Source organism: Hermetia illucens, chromosome 4 (assembly GCF_905115235.1).
Source record: "Hermetia illucens chromosome 4, iHerIll2.2.curated.20191125, whole genome shotgun sequence".
Taxonomy (NCBI): Eukaryota; Metazoa; Arthropoda; class Insecta; order Diptera; family Stratiomyidae; genus Hermetia; species Hermetia illucens.
Window position 1 is genome coordinate 137,766,749 of NC_051852.1, and position 20,339 is coordinate 137,787,087.

Here is a 20,339-nt window from a genome sequence, read left to right on the forward strand (position 1 = left end):
CTCCAGAAAGAGATTTGAATGAGGTTGTTCAAGTAGCGGCTCTCTAAAGACGAAATGGCGGTCGTTATGACAAAAATGATTGATAAGATAGGCCCTGACAAGTTTTTTTTCGAAAATGTAGAAAGAAAACATGGTATTGGTAATTATCACCATTATTATGGCCTTCGCGACTGGTCGAAAAAGTTGCCTCAAGGCTAGAAGGGCCTGTCAATGTTGAAGAAATGAATCTGAATTCGAAGAGATACATTTACAATAAAAGTTAGTGAGGAAAAAAATGATTACCGCGAAAATCAAGGTTATGTCAAATAAATATGTAACGAAGTCGACTCTGTTTCACATGGCAGAACATATTTAACACTTTTTGCAGTCCATATAAACCCTGAGGAATTCCCTGAATTAGCAACTGAGGAAGTTCCAAATCCGGCGAAAAAATTGCTGGAAATATGATCTCCAGCCCGGATTGAATCTCGGCCTTAAAACTGTCAGTTACGACGAGCAAATATATTAGCTACGTTTTCACGCGTTGATTTAAAGAAGGAGTAGTACGTTCGATGGACACGATGGCAAGTTATTCGAGCATCAAGTGTTGCTCTGATAATCGCTATTAGTTTCTCTGGAATACCACTCCTATGTAGAGATGTACTCTCTGTTGACGCTTTCGAATCCTTTCTTGCAAGCGATGAAGAGCAACTTGAAGTGTTTATCTAAACTTCGCACAATTCTCCCCAATGATCTGGAGGTGTTAATTTAGTCGGTACAGGTGGATCTAGAGCGGAAATAAGCCTCTTTTCTGATCAAGCTTTTGAGGTGTTCTTTGATGTGCTCCGGGATAATTTTAACTAGTATCTTAACGATAGAAGAAAGCTCGCAAATACCCTCGATTTTCGCAGTCAGGGCACTTCGGAATTTTAAATCATGCGCTACTTTTACTCACCGGGAAAGAGCTTGGGTTCCAAGAAGAATACGAATGAGTGGAAGTAGTAACTAAGCAGAGACTGCAGGGTCATCTGCATGGAGCAATTCTGCAGGGACAAAGATAGTTTCGCCGGAAAGTTACCATACTTTCCTGAAAAATTAAGAATTTATGTAAAATCATCGTCCTTAACTCACCACATGGGCATCGTAATGAACGCTGCCGAATCGAATCCAAACCCGCTGTTCCTTCTGCCAATGTTTTGGAATAAAGAATCTTCGGTCATACCATACTGTCCCCACGTGATCACGTAAGTCTGCATCCTCTCCTATGTCATTATAACTTGCTGGAACAGGCATTGGAATTGTCTTTCTTACCTAGGATAAAAATATTCAGATATAATTTTTCATTCATAAAAGTATGGATATATCACGAACGATCTAAAAATGTTTCGAATACTCACTCTACTAAGATCATTCTTGTACCAATGTTCCCGAATTCCTTGCGTCACACTGTATTTTTCTGATTTCACAAAGTTCCATATCCCATCGAGACTCCGAACTTCTCGAGTTTCGGATTCTCGGGGATAAAGGAGTCCTTTTGTTTGTGGTATTTGTGAATTCATTAGCACAAGTCCAAATGCAAAATTTACTACATAAGCTATGGCGCCCATAGCAAGCAAAGAGAATGCTGGAAAAGAAAAAAAATTAATTGATCAATTTTGTCTATTTGTTGAAAGACAGATTGAGAAATTTAACTGTATGGAACTTATGGTCTAGGATATCCTGGAAACTGGAAGGAGACAAAATACTTGCCAAATTTCTTGAAGTTATAAATTTGTAATTTTACAGCCGGCATGAAATTAGCAGGGTTCCTAAATATATATATCAGTCAAAATTTTTTGAGTTTTGACATATGTTTTGACACTTCTGCTGCTTCAAACAAAACTTTTAAAACCTTTGCCTGAATATTCATTTAAAAAATCGTTGTTCATTCCGCGAGAGTTTTGTCTATCTCAAGAGAACCTTTAGCAGCTGCGGAAGTCAAATTCCTCCCGATCTTTCAGTAGCTTACAAGAAAGGGACTAAACTTACCACCACCCCTCCTTAGCATTGAAAATTGACCAATATTGGATATATCGGGGGAGTTTGTCATATTAAGAAGTGAATGGATCCATTTGCAACTTTATATGTAATTTGAAATGAACGTTATCCTCTCTGCCTAAACAAGTGAAGCACTTCAATGAGGAGATTGTAAAAGAACTATGCCAAGTTTGACATATATGCTTTTGTTGCTTCAGCTAGGCAGGCAGAAAATAATATTGTTCGCCCCCAGTAGTTTTCAATACGTTGTCAATATTGACTTATGCATATTCCATGTGACCCTTCCTAAGGAGGAAATTTCGGATCCAGGATGAAAATCATGTAGAGCTACCTGAACACACTCGGCACAGGAGAAATCATTGGTTTGTTGACGTATGCCAGGAAACGCTTGACAAGAAAAATGGGGCATACAGACAACAAACTAAAAGCGAAACACAAGGACGAAGACAAAAAATCTCCGACGAGCAGCTAATACTACAACGTAGTGGATATGAACCCAAAACCACCGTTTGTAAAAACAAAAATGGGGCAATCATTGGGGGCGAAAGAGAAGTACGTAAGAGATTGGCGTCTTTTCAAAGGACCCTTCAACCCCTCGCATACAATTCAACCAGAACCTACAAGAAGCAAAATGGGAATAATGAACCGGCAACTTTAGAAAAAATAGAGCCAGCAATCATATGCCAAAAAATGAACAAGGTGTCAAGCATAAATGACATCCTCACTTAACTCATCAAATCAGGAGATCCATGACCCATGAAAGTGATTCATAATCTGGAGGGGGGGGGGGCAATGAGAAAAACATGTAAGTACGGGGACATTCTGTCGACGAGGACAACTCTTCATTCGCTGGATTCCGAAATATAATGTAGAATGTATCATAGAACGAGATCGATGGATCGTGATGGGTGGAGGAAGGACATCCTGAAGGCGAAGGCCCGAAATATTCTATAGAACCTCGATGACGACGAAAATGTTTGGAGTTGAGTGTTAGTAATGTAAGGCGGACAGCTCCGTTACTATCCGTATTTTCCAAACAGGAGAAAAAGGTTGAAGTTATTATCGCTTGACGTATCTTCAAGTTGTCTCAAAATTCTTGTTTTCAGGTTGGGCCAGTTAAGGTGATCGAAATAGAAGTTGGAATTGAAAAGCTTTAGAAGCTGGGATTTAAATCTGCATCATATGTACGTAAGCCACTGTGAGTGGACTGAGAATAAATAGTTCCCTAATAACGTCCACTACAAAAAGCTTTATGAGGATCGGACCAGAGCTGTCGAAAATAGAGAGAGTCATTTGGTCAGGTGGCACGTCGAAGACAAATCCGTGATTTAAAAACCTAACGTCTGGGGTCCTCCGTCATGAACCGTGCGCCGTTGATTTCGTCCGAAAATGTAGAACAACGCTAAAAATATAATGGATCCATTTTGTTGAAGCAGTGCTAGTTCTTCAATGCAGCTCTTCAAATGACAGAGCAGCATTCTGAAACCAAAGCATATTATTAAGAATACTGGCTTTCATTTCTCGCTGGTATTCTAATGAAGCTGAAAGAAAGGCCCAGAAAACCGATGTAACCCGTTTAAAGTGCGATCAGTCAAATGTGAGGTTTTGACAGTGGGCGTGAAAAATGCGATCTCCATTCACCTCTTCGCAAACTAGAAATCAGTTAAAGACACGTTGACTGCAATAAGTATTTCTGGGTATGAGGCTTTTTTTTTCTTAAAAAAAGGGGGAAATGGTAGTTCCAGCACTCAGGCACATAATAGGCCCATTGTTCCCTTTGGACAATCACAAAAATCTATGACTATAACCGAAATTCGTACCCGGGCCACTATACGTCGAGATTGTGGACGCCGTAAAGAATTAGTTCTCGGAGATGGGTTTTTGACACGAAAGGGGCGATATATTCTAAGTGTATCGGCAACTCAAGACCATCACATGACGTACGGAGTATGCGAAGGTCTAACCAACAGAAACACTAAGAACCTAAATTCTTGGGTGCAAATAGCTGATTTTACCTTAGTGAAAGGACTTGATAATTTTTGGGAATTGCACAAAAAGGGAACACGATCAAGGTTGAAGTCAGTGCACACGTGGTCGTTTCGAAGTTAAGCGTAAAAAATCTGTAGATGATGACTGGCAAAAAGATGAGCTCCGAGCACACCTAGAATACGCCTGATGACAGGCGACCGGTGCCATTATGGTACTAAGAGTTTTGCTGCATATTAGCGGGCCAACCAACGATTACCCTCAGCTGGAATCCTATGAACTTACCGCCTCACAAGCTTTCAGGGTGGAGGAGTAAAGGGTGTCTGATCAGTGGTCCTTCTCAGATAGCAGTGGGATTCTTTCCGCCTAGATCTCATTGCAAGGGCCTCATACCCTTTCAGAGACCCCAGGATGTTTAGTTAAGTTATCAAAAACAAACTCTCCGGTGCTTCCAATAGTAACATTGTCAGGATAGACGAAGTAGATTCAAAGCTCTGGGAAAGACATTCAAAACCGCTTTAAAGTTTCCTGCCCTGGAAAATATAGCCAAAAAGTCATTGCCACCGTGGTGGAATGAAGATCTTTTCAGAAGAGCTCGCTACCCTACAGATAACATGGATGACATACTCTAGGAAAAAAATTAAAATCGCGCTTACAGGTTATGTTCCTGATCAATCATTTCAATGGGTGTACACGTTTATATATACTGGAAGATGTGAAGTCTACGCGACAGAAATAGTAAGAGCGGTAAAACCCTGTTTAGAAAGAGCCGGGCTGACCTTGACGGACGCGAAAACGAAAGCGGTTTTAATAACCAACTGCAGGAAAAATAACACTGAAAATGGAGGTCGGTAGATATACGGCTATCAAATTCCCGGGGCTGATAATTGACAACAAATTGAGGCATGCACGCCAAAAGGCAGCCAGTACCATCGAGGCACTCGAAAAAAAGTTGCCGAATATTGGTGGGCCAAAACACTGTCGCAGGTTGCTTCTAGTCGGACTGGTGCGTTCCATCCTGCTTTACTCGTCACCTGTGTGGGGAGAGGCGCTTACAAACTCTCAGAAGTGAACTCGGTTTACCGGCTGATGGCTTTGAGGGTGCAGTGCCTTTAGAATCACATCAGATGAAGCAGTATTGGTGGTGGCAGGCATGATCCCTGTCGACATTCTGACGAAAGAAATGAGTGTGCTGTGCCATGCAAGACGTATGGAAGGGCACACAGATCGTAGAAAGGCGGCAAGGTCAGAGTCGCATGATCTCTGGCAACGCAGATGGAACGAGACTATGAAGGGTCGATGGACGCACAGGCTCATTCCCAGCATTAGGGTGTGGCTTGAGCGGAAACATGGGGAGACCAACTGCCACATTACCCAGTTCCTCACGGTAGTTACTACAGGCAGTATCTGCACCGATTTGGGTTGATTCTCCGAATTGTCCTAGCTGCGATGGCATACCGAAGGATCCAGAGCATGTGATGTTTCACAAAAATTTTGCAATGGAGAGGAGGAGCCTAAATCAAGTGTTGGGCAGGAGGGCGAGCCCGGAGAACTTAGTTGCGGAGATGCTGAGGTCTGAGAAGAACTGGTTTACGGTTTGCTCGGCAATCGTGAAAATACAGAAAGAATTGCTGAAGGAGGAAAGCCGAAAGGAGAAGAAGGATCTTGATACATGACGCACTTGTGTTCTTCAGCGATGAGACAAATTTTTCATTTGTCGGGATGTGTTAATAAACAAAACAGGCGATATTGAAGTGGCACGAACCACCGAGAACCTCACGAGCAGCGTCTGTATGAAGAACTTGTGACTGTTTGGTGTGTATTATCGAGAGCAGGCAATATCTGACCTTGGTTTTTTGAAGAAAACGGCAGAGCAACCCTGTACAAGGAGAATTGAACAACGTTTAGTACTAAAGCTACCAAGGAGGCTCTAAACAGGAATGGAGGGGTGCGTTGTCTTCGGTAGAATCCGTGCGTGCAGTTTTGCCAGACTACGTGAGTTTAGATGTTTGGCAGCGAAACCCTACGAAGTACTTTAGGAACTCTGAACATTGCCAATGGATTATACCATACGTAAGCCGAGCTTCAAAAGAATTTCCCAGTGGGCTTCCCAATCAGGTAGAGTGGCAGACCGGCGACTTGTTGCAGGGTTATGGCACAGTATGAATATTTGATGCAGGAGCTTCTTCGGATACGTATAATGCAGGCGAGTCGGTCTTCTGGGATTTGCCAGTGTATTCCAAGCGAAGATACTGGGGTGGTTGGAAGTCTGTCGATGGCGGGGACATAGCCCGCGCCCCAAATGTAACATACTTACTCTGACCGGCAGCTAGGCCATTGTAATTGGTGACGTCTTCCAGGCTGGTGAGGCATTTCAAAGAATATAGAGGGGAATGAGTGGGCTTTTGATAGTTACTCGATGGGCGTACTCTGCAATCTGCTGCTGACTGCCAAGGATGGAATCTACTCGCACTACTTTACAACCACTGGCGAAGTTCAGACTCAGCCGAGGAAGATTTAACCCTCTTGTAATATGAACCGATTGCGGGAGTTTTTGAGCTAAACCCATTGCCGAATTTGCGGAGAGGAGAAAGAAGCCCTTCAGGTACTTCCTTTGCGGTTGTTCAGTGCTAGATAGACCCAGGCTGCGGACAGTAGGTATTCCTTGGGTCCTTAAAGGGATCTTCGGTTATGCAGTGGGCAAGCTGCTTTCCCTTGTGAATGGCACGGGCTGGCTCCGGAGATATATGTGAGCTGGCTAGATTTTGTTCACATACATAGAGAAGTAGGAAGTAATCAATAGCACTGCAAAAAGGGTCAATGTGGAATGGTCAGTGGGCTGAGCTGATTCCTATAATTAAAGAGGTAAAAACTACCTATAATACTAGAGAAGAAATGAAGAAAATTTCTTAAAGATAGCGTAATAGTAAAAAGTGTAAGAACTTGCGTAATTAAGTTTATATAAATAAATATTTTTAATTAAACGTAATATGTACATGAAAACATAAAAGAATTTACTTACTCGACAGTATCTGGCCTATTTTGGAAGCTTGTTCTTGTACTCTGTAGAGCCAGCGAAAGTACGTATTTCAATACGTATTTCAAATTACTTTATATGAATTGCAGTTCAAACGCGCTGCGACCGTTAGCGATCGCTTTGATTACACGTTCAATTTAAACTATTAACACACATGCCTAGATATTTTTACATTCATTCTTTAATTTCTACACGCTAGGTATCCAGCTAATTAGCCATGTTTACATTACTATATACTCGTGTGTGTCGTATCTTGTATCTTTGTGCGTTGATTTTCGCTCTGAAAACAACAGAACAAAGCTATCTTGATGGCGTCCCAAAAATGCAAATGAAGAAATAATGCGCTCATGTTGCTTCTATTCAATTTATTGAAATCACTGGTATTCGGTTGAAGGGTACAAAAATCAGAAGTGTTGGACAATGAAGTCGCATTGTACCCATTGCAGCGAATTTTAACTTACTAAATGCATAATGGAGTTCTAGAGGCATCAATGACGTGTAAAAAACATGCATCCCTTATCAAATCTGAAAGCCCTTACTAAATCAGGGGCTTCGCCGATGGGGTCGTTTCTTTGTATCTTCATTTATTAACAGGTAATGAATGCCACTCAACGTAAACGGATGGTTTCTTAACTTAACATATAATATAATTCCGTTATTTTCCTTGCAGCCACATAAATTTTCCAAAGAAATTAGGGAAGCATGGAGTGTTAAATTACACGAACTTTGGCAAAATGTTGACAGAATATCCGCGGTTTGACATCAACAACCATTTTTGAAATTAAGATAGTTTCTTCTAAAAGCAATCCAGGATAGAAGAAGTCGAAAATCGGAAGCTCGGTGCCTCGGGTAAAAAGGTTTTATTAATTTTTGTATAAGAATATTTGGGTACACGATGGTTCCATATATATGTATATAGCTCGTTGTGTATACACATTGAATATACCCGATATTCAATTCGATGTGGTACTATTATTTTATCTCTAGGGAGTAGTAATTTCACGTGAAATAGGCAAATTTGATCTACAATAATTTTGTTAATAATAGTAGATTTTGCACCAAACTTTCCAGTATGATGCTTCATATTAAAACCTATATTATTGCAACATTTGATGAACCTGGGATACTACTACTATTAACTTTATTTGAGCAGGTATCGTGAAGGATAATGTTTCGGAGACTGGATAATATGTACTTGAACTACAATAATTTTCTTCAGATTTTTCGGATGGGCAGTTTCTGTAAACGAGTCCTTCAAGTAATTGACCCCGTTCGAACCTCTGTGCTCTTCCTTTTTGAAACCAATCTCAAAACTAATATCGCCTTCAAGATCGATCATTTGATACCTCACATGACTATATTCGGTGAAAAAAAAAAATTGCAAATCTTTTAGGTATACTAGGACCCCTCCTTAAGTTTATCGTTCAGTAGTGTAATTCACCGAATGTGTAGAGGTTAACAATTGCAACCTTTCTAGCAAATTTCGTGTCAATAGGTGTAACCGTTTCTGAGAAATGCATCTGGCAGACAGACAGACGGACAGATAGTAAACCGATTTAAGTAAGGTTTTGTTGTTTGTTTTCAACGAAACCTTAAAAATGCAGATTCATACGTGTTATCCGGTAAAGACGATCTTTTACATGCTGCGGGAAAACCTGTTAGATGACATCTATAGATGGACGAGCTGGTCACCAAATAAAGGTGAGAGATACCATTTATGATAAAAACATAAAAGCGTTTTCGGGATCCTATTCGGAACTTATGGATTCAATCATTTGATTTGAAAAATGCACCCGGTATGTATCAGCGTCTTGTTGACGTTTTTAGCTAAGGTTTAGGACATGTGTTAGCACTCGCGTATTTCAACGGTTGCTATCAACTAGTTTTAGGCAACATTTAAGCGACCTGCGGAAATTGTTCGACTGTTTAAGATAATTTAAATTTCATGTTAACCGTCCCAAATGCACATTTCTATCATCCCAAATAAAATATTTAGGGCACCTGATCATCTCATAAGGCTGATGTAACGGCGTTGCAAGAGATGTGATGGACGGGGACCGGTTTCCTGGAGAAGAGCCACTACACCATATATTATAGTAGCCATCCAGTAAACCATGTTCTCGGAGTAGATTTCTTAGTTAGCTAAAAAATAAAATCTGCTGTAATCGGCTTTGAAAATATAAGCGAACGGCTATGACCTCTGCGTTTACGAGGCAAGTTTAGAAATATAAGCCTCATAAACGTTCACGCCCCTACAGAGGAGACTGCAGAGTCGGAGCAGGATACCTTCTACGAGGCAGTTGAGCGGACCCTCGAAGCCTGTCCCAAGTATGATATCAAAATCATACTTGGAGATTTCAACAGTCAAGTAGGGAAGGAGCCCGTATTCAGGCGATACATCGGCTCCCATTGCTACATAGGAATACCAATGATAACGAACTGCGCATTATCTAGTTAGCAGTATCACACGAAATGGTTGTTGGAAGTACCTCGTTTGCGCGGAACAGCCGAATTAGTTAGCCACCAGTTACACCAGGTGGTTTATCAACTTGTTCTCAAGGTATGGGACACCGAATCAATTCCTGACGATTGACAACGAGGCATTATTTGTCCCATACATAAAAAGGGAGATATTACACAGTGTAGCAATTATAGAAGTATCACGTTGCTGAGTACCATCTATAAGATATTTTTCGCTATCTTGCTAGGTCGGATAGCCTCGTACGCCCAGAACATCATTGGTCCATACCAAAGAGGCTTCACTCCAGGTAAATCATCAACAGATCAGATTGTCTCTGTGCGACGGAGAAACTGTTGGAATATGGACATCAGTTGCAAATTCATCGAATTTAAAGCCGCCTATGATAGCATAGCTAGGGTAAAACTATACACGGCCATGAGAGAATTCGGTATCCCGACGAAATTGATAGACTGACTAGGACCAATGGCGAGGCCAGATAAAAGCAGCAGGATCACTGTCAAGACCATTCGACATCAAGACAAGGGGATGCCCTATCATGCGCCCTCTTCAACCCGCATAATGGGAAGAACGACCCGAGACGTACAAACTGCCTCCATCCACATCGAGCAATCGGTGATTGGCGCGAGATCTTGGGCTGCATGTCAATGAAGGCAAGACAAAATATATGGTGGCAACGTCAGCACCGAAACCAACCAACCAACAACATCAAACCGCACTGGTCAAACGGAAAGAATAAAGATAGGAGACTACAACTTTGAGACCGTTGATAATTTCTCCTATCTAGGATCGAAAATCACAACCGATAACAGCTACGGTGATGAAATCCGCATACGGTTGTTGGCAGCTAATAGACCCTATTTCAGCTTGCAAAAACTGTTCCGCTCGAAACGTCTCACCATAGGGTCAAAGTTCTTACTGTACAAAACAATGATCTTGCAGACCTCAGGTATTCCTCGGAGACTTGGGTTCTTAGCAAGAAGAATTGCGAACTCTTGGCCGCGTTCGAGAGAAGAATCCTCCGAAGAATTGTTGGCCCCCTACATGAGGATGGACGTTTCCGTAGCCTACATAACGACGAAATCTATTAGCGATACAATAACCGTCAGGTAATGGACAAAATCCGGCTCAATAGGTTACGGTGGGCGAGTCACTTAATCCGTATAGATGAAGATGATCCAATCCGGAAAGTCTATAAGGGCAATATCTATGGTAGAAAAAGAAGACGAGGCAGACCCTGTCTAATATGGAGCGATGGCGTAGGTCAGGACACGAGACAGTTTTTAGGGATATCGAATTGGTGGACCTCGGGCAAAACCGGGATGTCTGAAGTTATTTATTAAGGCAAGCCTAGACCGGATACCGGTTGTTGCGCCGTTGATGATGACTGCAATGAGAGCAGCTCACAGACTAATTCGATTAGATCTATGGGAAAATAATGGACGTGGGGGCACAAAACATAGGAAGAGTCATTGGGAGAACTGAATGTAGTTTTCGCAATGCCTTCCGATTCTGAGATCCCCATACATCTGTTTGATAGAAGAAACTGTGAGAAAACTGGGACGAACTAGAAGAATGCGTGTCAGGATATACTGACGTCTTCTACGCCGATGGCTCAAAGGCAGAAAATGTTTCTGGAGCCGGAGTCTATTTCTCGAATAAAAACGAGAAATGGGCTTTTCCTTTGGGACAATACACAACGGTCTTTCAGGCTGAAGTGTATGCGATCCTAAAGGCTGCAACCTGGATGATTGAGGAGCGGTTGAAGGGCAGGCGCATCTGTTTTTAGATTCAATACGGTGGAGTTTCTCTAGGTACCTGGTCATTGTGGTGTACAGGGAAATGAAATCTCGGATGCCTCAGCAAAAGGGACTTCAACTTTCCCCATGCCCGGACCGGAACCAGCAATTGGGGTGTCGGTAGCATTGGCTGATGCCATGAGAGATGCCATTTGGCTGGTGACTGGTGTCGTAGTTCTCGCTGGAGCTCTTCTTTAACAGGCTGACAACCTCTTGGGTCGTTGTATTCATCCAATTCGTATTGCAGATGGTTTCGAGTTGGCTGCACAATGTGCTGTGAAACATTTGGAATCAATTGCCGAACCCTTTAAATTTTCACCAGATAACAAGGAACCCCTCATCCGTGTAGCTTTAGGAAGTAAAATCGTGAATAAATGCCATCGTCAAATGGCCGAAATTGCTGTCGATATGATTCTAACCGTTGCTGACCTCGAAAAAAAGGATGTCTACTTCGAGGTCATTAAAATCGAACAAAAAGTCGGTAGAAGAAAGGAAGATTCAGCCTTGATCAAGGGTGTCGTCGTTGATAAGACTATGAGTCACGCTCAAATGCCTAAAGTTCTTCGAAATGTTAAGCTCGCCATTCTAACCTGCCCATTCGAACCACCAAAACTAAAGACCAAGCATAAGTTGGACGTCACTTCGGCTGAGGACTACAAAGCGCCTATGAGCAAGAAAATTTCACCGAAATGGTCCAACAAGTGAAGAATGCTGGGGGTACCCTGGCTATTTGCCAGTGGGGCTTCGATGATGAAGCTAACCATCTTTTGCTCCAATACGACCTGCCTGCTGCCCGCTGGGTTGGTGGTCCTGAAATTGAATTGATTGCCATTGCTAGAGGTGGTAGGATCGTTCCACGCTTTGAGGAATGGACTTCAGAAAAGTTGGGCAAAGCGGGTCTTGTCCGAGAATTAGCTTTCGGTACAGCCAAAGACAAAATGTTGGTGATTGAGGAATGTCAGAACTCAAAGGCCGTCACCATTCTATTGCGAAGTGGCAACCAGATAGTTGTAGCTGAAGCCAAGCGATCAATTCACGATGCACTTTGTGCTGTTCGATCACTCATCAGGGACTCAAGTATCGTCTGCGGAGGTGGAGCTGCAGAAATTAGCTGCTCCTTGGCTGTCGCTAAAGAAGCCGTAAAAAAAAAACTACGTGCACGTCCACGACGCCTGTAGCAGGAGAGACCGGTTCTTCTTCATGTGGTCCCTCCGTCTCCAAACCAGTGGAACTTTTCCACCGCCAGGATAGGAATTATCGAAGATGATACGTGTCTATCTTGTAATGAGGAAGCGGAATCCACGGATGCTTATGGACCCATATGACATCAAATTTTTGGTGCTGATGTGCTCCAACTGTAGTGGATAGCATCAGATCCACTAACGGAAACCCGCGCTCAGAGGATTTGCCTCTCCCCCACCTCAAACAGGCACACACAAGATCCATGATGGACTGGAATTAGAATCGGGGGAACGAGATTGAAAGACTGGCTGGCGCTCAACCACCTCTACTATAGCACCGTCCATTAAATTTGTAGTTACTTGAATAAATTATATTTTATTGCAATTTGCAGAGTATTATCTTGTAAGCCTGATGTTTCCTCCACACGTTTCATTTTCTGACCTATAAAGACGAGCATGTAGTACCAGAGTGTTACCTTTTGCCAATAATAATAGAAGATCATTTACTTTTTGCCATAACTGTTAAACTCAGAAAAAAGGATGGTTGTTTCGGATTATTTAAAAAGACATTTTTCCAGTTTTCTTTGTATCTTAGTTCGTAATTAAAAAGAATGCTTATCATAAATGATTAAAATTAGATGAAGTTTCAAAGTCAAAACTATAAGTCTGATGGTCTCATTTGGATGAGTGATTGCACTTTGTTATTTAGGAGCCCATGCAATGATACCCATTAACATTTCGGTGAACAATCAGATATCAAAATGAAACTGCAGCAGTAAATGGTTGTTTGATGCGACCGAAGATACGCTGAAATATGGGGAATGTATAGATAGTGATGGTGAGTAGCTGACTGTCATACTAATTTAATTTCAGTTCCAATTAGCAGACAATGAATAAAGAAACATTGGACACAAAAAATGGTGCAAATACATATAACACTAATCAAGATAAATCACTTTATTTGCCTGCGATTAGCATTAATCCTCCCAAATGATAAATAAATTGAAAAATTTCACCACATATAACAAACGTAGATACTTCTGATAACATTGACGGAAATTTTCCCTTTGATCTATTTTTCGTGCCTCCTGCAATAATTAGTAGTAAAACCCTCCATCATCCCTCCTTCCTCATATCCTGGAGCACGTTTTATAATCTTTTCTTTACTCAATTATTTCCATTAAGAAATCGAATAGCCTTAGCATTGAAGTAGTGACGGAATTTGTGTATGAAGACATCCATAAGTACACATAAATACAAACGACGAGATACCAAGTTGAGACATCTCATGAGGCATATAAAGATATATATAGAAGTCTCTAAGATAGCATATTGTGTTATGCTTGGTGGGTGGATAATTATCACTTTAAAAAGATACCACAGCTCACGTATTCTCTTTTAGAACAGCTGAGCGAATTACTGGATGTTGACCTTTAATGGCTATTTAAATTACAACCATTTAACGGTGAGGAATCTCGTGTTACTATTATTTACATCTATCTACAATTGGTATCTAGACTTGCGTCAGGAATATTGCTACAATGCAATAATTTTTATTTCAGCAGCAACAACTTTTTAAATCTGGTACACACAAAACTAAATGATTAAAAAGAGATTAAGAGGTGATTTGATATAAAATACCATATTGACAAATAGTGCAAAAATTTCATGATTAAGCTACATGTTATCAGAAAATTGTACAAATTTAAAGCTAATTATTTAAAATAAATAAATTAATTAAAGTTTAGCTTTTTAGGTCAGATATTTGCGGTTTTCTATTTTTCCTTAGCAAGTGATATAAATTCGATAACAGAACTATTACGTGATTCAGACTTCCGCTGTATTAGCACACATTCTTTAGACGAAGACAAATCAATATCAATATCTTTTGTGGGAACTATTGAATTATGAAACACTAAAAGGTTTTCTAAGAGGTTTACGAGTCAATGCTAGACAAACAGCACCTTCTCCTACTCCAAATAAATACCTCTAACTAAACGTGCTACAGAAAGCAGTTCTCCCGGCGTTTTCTCCAAGTTTCAGTGTCAAGTTTAAGATTATGTTTCCGTAGATATGTTTATGGTATTTCCATATTTAGTATTTTTTCATATGGGGACGAGATATGTGATTTATATGATGATCGTGGAAGTTATTTTAATATGGTACGATTGGGCTCTTGAGAGTCAAAGCGGGTGCAACATTCTAGTGATGGTGAGGAAGATATGAGCTGACCAAAAGGGAGACGAATATCATTAAAGAATGATTCAGCCAAATTTCCATGCACTCCATGAACATGTGTTGGCATCAAATCATCTCAATTATATGTGGATGAAGTAATTGTTTACTCGAATTATGGACGGAAAATTTTATTGGCTTCGCCCTGCCTTAAAATATGTATTACTCAGTCCTTCATACTCCCCTCAGGCATTACTTTGACGTAATGGGTGCTGGGACCACGGAGAGTGCGCAAGCACCGCGCTGTTATAAAACGATATTTTCGAAAATAAATGGATTACCTAGAGAAAAAGAAGAGTAAGCGCCATTACCTGGTCGACACAGGGCTGACGTCTCAGTTCTCCTGGTATCGCGGAGTCACAAACCGATTCCGTACCAATTCAAATTAGCGGCGGCAAATTCTTCAACCACATACACTTGCTGTTACAGGCAAGTAGACGTAAGTCTAGGATTTCGACGTTTTCATGGCGTTTTGTTATAGCGGACATCAGGAGTCCCATGTTAGGCGCAGACTTCCAAGACTTCTATGGATTGCTGGTGTATTTGCAGAACAGGTTTCTTGTAGACCCAGTAACTTTGCTCAGGTCTTCAATAAAACTTGCTCCTTGCTCTGTCTTTCTATCATTTTTGAAGAAGTTGCTGCCCTCGCATTCGCGCGTTTCTTCAAAAATACAGAAACATAATTACCGAAAGTACTCTCTCACAACCGGCTTAGCATGATGTACAGCAGCATATCCGCACTACTGGTTCTCATATGTATCTTCTCGAAGGTGCGTCCATTACGACCCCAGAAGCTCGCTGTTGCTACGAAAGAATTTGACCCACTTTTGAAGCAGGGTATTTCCAGACCATCAAATCGCTGGTGGTCTTCTCCACTACATATGGTACCAAAGTCCAACGGCGAATGGAGACCATGTGGCGATTACAGACGTCTATTCTATACCACTCAACCACGACTTTGCGTACAACTTCGCTAACTACCTTGTTTCACGACCTTGGATTTCGCGAGGGCGTACCATAAAATCCCTGTAACTCTAGAAGATATGCCAAAAACGGCAATATGCACACCCTTCAGATCATACGAGTTCATACGGATGTCTTTTGGCCTGTGCAATGCGGAGCAAACTTTTCAGAGGTTCGTGTACTTGGATAATGTTTTGGTCGCCTTTTCTTCAGAGCCTCAGTATTTGACATTTGGCGTTGAAAAGTGCAGATTCCTTCAACCGCAGGTGAAGTTTCTAGGTCACATGATTTCCCTTGAAGAAATCCAGTCGGATCCAGGCAAGGTTCAGGCTATCGTAGACTTTCCACAACCTAAAACGGTCAAGGATCTGCGAAAGTTTTTGGGCATGTTAAACTTCTATCATCGTTTCTTGCCCAAAGCCGCACAGAAGCCTCACGCGTGATTGCGTGGTCTACAGAGGCCGTCCAGGCTTTTGAGTTAGCCAGACGACAGCTGGCTGAAGCTAGACTCCTGTCATTTCCTCAAACCCCAGCCGTATTCATCGATGCCTCAGACATCGCAATAGGTGCTGCCCTTTACCAAAAGGCGAATCAAATCTGGCAGCCGTTGAGCTTCTTTTCCGAGAAATGCAATGCAGCTCAATAGAACTACAGCACTTATGATCGTGAGCTATTAGCCGCGTACATGCCAATAAAGTACTTCTGATATTCCCTAGAAGGCAGGCCGTTCACAGTGTTCACGGACCACAATCTTACCCAGAAGACCGACCGCAGAAGCCTGCGAGACCTCTGGAAAAGGACCAAAGCCATATGGCCGCTTTTCGGAAGGAAGTATTCCATGCAGTATACGATCTTGCGAATCCAGGCATTCGGACAACGAATCGACTTGTCACTAATAAATATTTCTAGCCATCAATGTATAAGGATGTTAACTCCTGGGCCAGACAGTGCATTGGATCCCACGCTTTGGAGTTCCGGCCGAAGTCTTTACTGACCAGGGAACGCAGTTCGAATCTACGCTGTCCTCGGAGTTGGGACGTTATAATGGCACACGATGACTCTTAGTGGTTGCAAGTTTTGCCTTTCGTTTTGCTTGGCCTACGTACAATACATCCCAGGGACCCGGATGTCTGCACTCACGTCTTAGTTCACGTGAATGCTTCCCGGAAGTCCATGCAACCACCACATGAAGGTCCACATGAAGTTCTAAAGAGAGGGGAGCAGTTCTTTAGGCTTGACGTCGGCGGCAGTCCCAAGAACGTCTCCGTGTCCAGGTTAAAGTCCCTTTAACCCCGAGGCTAAGGTTTCGGGGAAAAGGGGTGCATGGCGCGTGAGATTCGATTTGCGTTCATAAAGTTGGCGGGTCAGTATCAGCAGCGAGTGGGGTAGTGTGGAGGCGCGAGCTGATTAACGAAGATTCACCACGAAGTGAAATTCACCCGCCAGAGTGGCCCGCCTACCTCTTGGTAGCGGGCAGAGCATACTGGAAGTTTAGTTTAGAACAAGTTTTCAGAAAAAAAAGTTGAATTGAAATTTTAGAAATACCGAGGACGAGCACACAGTAGACGTTCCAAAGATGCTGTTACCGACGAAAACATAAAAAAAGTCCACAAAATAATTTTGGATAACCAAAGTGAAGTTGATCGAGATAGCTGAGGCTCTACAGATATCAAAGGAATGTGTTTGACATATCATGCATGAATTTTTGGGTATGTGAAAGTGGACACCGTGCGAGCGCACAATCGACCAAAAACAACATTGAGTTCACATGTTTGAAGGACTTCCTCCATAAAAAGTCTGAATTTATGCGTCGATATGACAACGGACGAAACATCGCTCCATTATTCCATACCATAATCAAAACGATTGTCATCTGAGTGGACTGCACGTGGTCAACCGACTGCAAAGCATGCAAAGACGCAACAGTCGGTGCATGGTCCCCAGCCGCTTTTCCTTGTCCTCAGAACTCAAAGGAATGCTCGCTCGAAAGAAATTTAGCGCCGATGAACTGGAAATTAGTGAAAGCGAGGCCTATTTTGAGGCTAAAGTCAAATCGTACTATAAAAATGGTATCGAAAAATGGTATAATCGCTATAACTGTTGTATCGGCGCAATTCCATAAAAAAAGGATATTTTTTCTATCTGAGTGTAATTACGGACTTGTTTGCACTGATGAAGGGAACAAGTGGTTCCCGAAATATCGGTTTTTGCAAAAGTTTTTATTAATTCCAATATTCCAATATTCCAATATTCCAATATTTTCTATGTTAGGCTATGGACTATCCTCTTTAGATTCAGCAGACTAATGCCCCTCTGAAAATTCTCTCTGCTGCATTAAATTACACAGCTCGCGAACTGTGCTTGTCGGAAAGTAGAGAAGTTATCTTTGAACGTTGAGTCTTAGCCCACGACGTAGCAACTCTGTTAGTTTATCTCCATTAAGGAATTTTCTAACCTGCTGGTTAGGCAACGCACACCTGTCGAAATCTTCGGATGAACTTTGCGTGCGATCTGGCATCAGTTCAGGGATATCGTAATCATCTACTTGGGAAGAGTCTGGCGAAAAGAGGTCCACTCGATTCGTCCGAGAGACTGGTCATAGTCTCAATACCAATCTGTCGCTCTACTCTGAAGAAGGTTTTGTTCATAAGGACAAAGCAGACCGAAATTCCCCTGTAGGGTTGAGTTGGTCAAAACTTCCATGTGAAATATGAACTGGCTGATGGGCAAAAAAGGTAGACTCGCGTGAATCGTTCTGTTTGCTTATTTTTCAGGATCCGGTGCGGACCCACATATAAAGGAGACGTGAATTTTGATATGATGAGATTTGAGGAATTGAAGTTCACAAAGAACCCCCACCTCCTCTCACATTCCCGAGCTTGGCTAGCATGTGCCGATAGAGCACTCCAATGGAATTTCAATATTTGCGGGCGGACCGTCACGTTCAATTTCTCCATCTTTTTAGGTTTTTTGGGATAGCTCTCCTCTCTTGGTCATTTCCGGCCACTCATCGCAGTCAGATTTTTGTCATTATATGTAAGTGTCGTCAGTTGAAGGAGAGTATCATCAGCATAACATTCAGATAGTCCCACAAATTACAAAGCCATGGCAGAGGTGAGATCCTTTTTAGTTTTTCATATGCAGGTGGAGGCAAACAGAACAAACTTTCGATTGTCAGGGGTATTAGTGGGGTGGAGAGCTGTCTAAACCAAAGGAAGATTGTGATTCATTCTGGACAGTATCTTGATTGACTACTATTGAACGGTATTATTTTTATTATATGCCATTTCGATAGGAAATTTAAATGCGAATAAATAACAGGGCAGCCTGAGAGAGTAATTGATTACCTGGTAAACCAAGGAGTCCTCATAGTAATGGAAACGGATACAGAAATTATTTGTCCAAGAAAAAAATACTCCAAACCAAAAAGTAAGTACAGCAGTATATTTTAGGGAGAAATATATGACACAGACCAATGTGGTCACTTTAACCTTCAAAGGCTCTATATATATAAACATTTCAGTCCTAACTGAGAACGTGGCGGCCATATTGGGATAAACAGCAATGAAGCGACGGACGGCCTAGCTAAGAAAGAAGCAAAGGTGTCGCTCTATGGGTAAGAACCTTTCTGTGCCATTGAGTTCAACCCATCACGGACTGGAGGAGGGCGATCAGCCCCAGTCTGCATTGGGACTCATCTGAAGATGCTCTTGCTATGAAGCCTCATCGGAGGCTATCCCGTACCAAAGGAGTCGAAATGGTTCTCTGAAAGCCTGCTCTAGGATAATTCCTGGAGGATATATTCCCGGTTTGATTATTTGTGGTAAGTCCCCTTGGGGAGTGTAAGGGTGGTTGCGGCTGTATAGGTATCGCTCGTACGTTATTTGCGGCAGAGATCTTATATTGGTCTCGCATCCACTGGTATAAATGCTGAGCTGTACTTAGTATACACCAGCACCTATGTGCCAATCAAGGCGGGGCTTTGATAGTGGTCTCCGAATCAAGTCTTCTCCGAAAAGGACCGTAGGACTTCGTGGAATTAAGGAATGCTTTACGACCATGACCACAGAATATTAAAGGAATTTTTGGGTGAGTTTGCTAAGAATGGAAGAGTCCAGGGCATTTAGCAACCGAGAAGAGCCTTAGGGTCATAGTGATATTTATGATTAATACAAGTTGAGGGTATTATTTACAAATTCTGTGCGGAGAGCAGTGAAGTGCGGATAAATCCTGGGACAATGTCTAGCATTTGTGCAAAAGAGGAAAACACAACTGAAAAAAACTAAGTAACTAATATCAAGCGAGGGGCTTGAACAGCCAGAAGTAGGAAATATCCTGAAATTTGCTTGGGTTATCTGATCCGCATGCCATCGTTAGTAAGGACACTACAACCATCAAAGTGCCACAAAGTTCCTCAAGAAGTAATGTAAACTAGATTATTATTATTTTGCAACCTTACACCCTTCAGTAAACATTATAAAAAACGTATACGTGAAAATCCAGGAAATCGGTAATTTCACAACAGATTTCATAAGGCGAGAAAAGCTAATATTTTCCGCTAATTTATATTCAATAAATGCTGCGACCAGACACAATCTCCGGTGTATAACCCAAACAAACTAGATAGATATTTCTATATATCG

At 41.8% G+C, this 20,339-nt stretch overlaps 1 protein-coding gene and 1 pseudogene across 5 annotated transcripts in view; one reads left to right on the forward strand and one right to left on the reverse strand.

Annotated features, from left to right (window-relative positions):
• Positions 1-20,339, reverse strand: part of LOC119654257 (beta-glucuronidase-like) — an 83,637-nt gene that overhangs the window by 12,359 nt on the left and 50,939 nt on the right. For 4 of the 5 annotated variants that reach the window (XM_038059514.1, XM_038059516.1, XM_038059518.1 and 1 more), the window contains exons 2-3: positions 1,377-1,603; positions 1,111-1,290 (exon numbers count right to left, since the gene is read on the reverse strand). In XM_038059514.1, the coding sequence (XP_037915442.1) occupies positions 1,111-1,290; positions 1,377-1,603 (407 nt within the window). Of the gene's footprint in view, positions 1-1,110; positions 1,291-1,376; positions 1,604-7,024; positions 7,320-20,339 lie in introns of all 5 variants that reach the window. The other variant, XM_038059519.1, reaches the window with a different exon arrangement.
• Positions 11,456-20,210, forward strand: LOC119656172 (annotated as a pseudogene).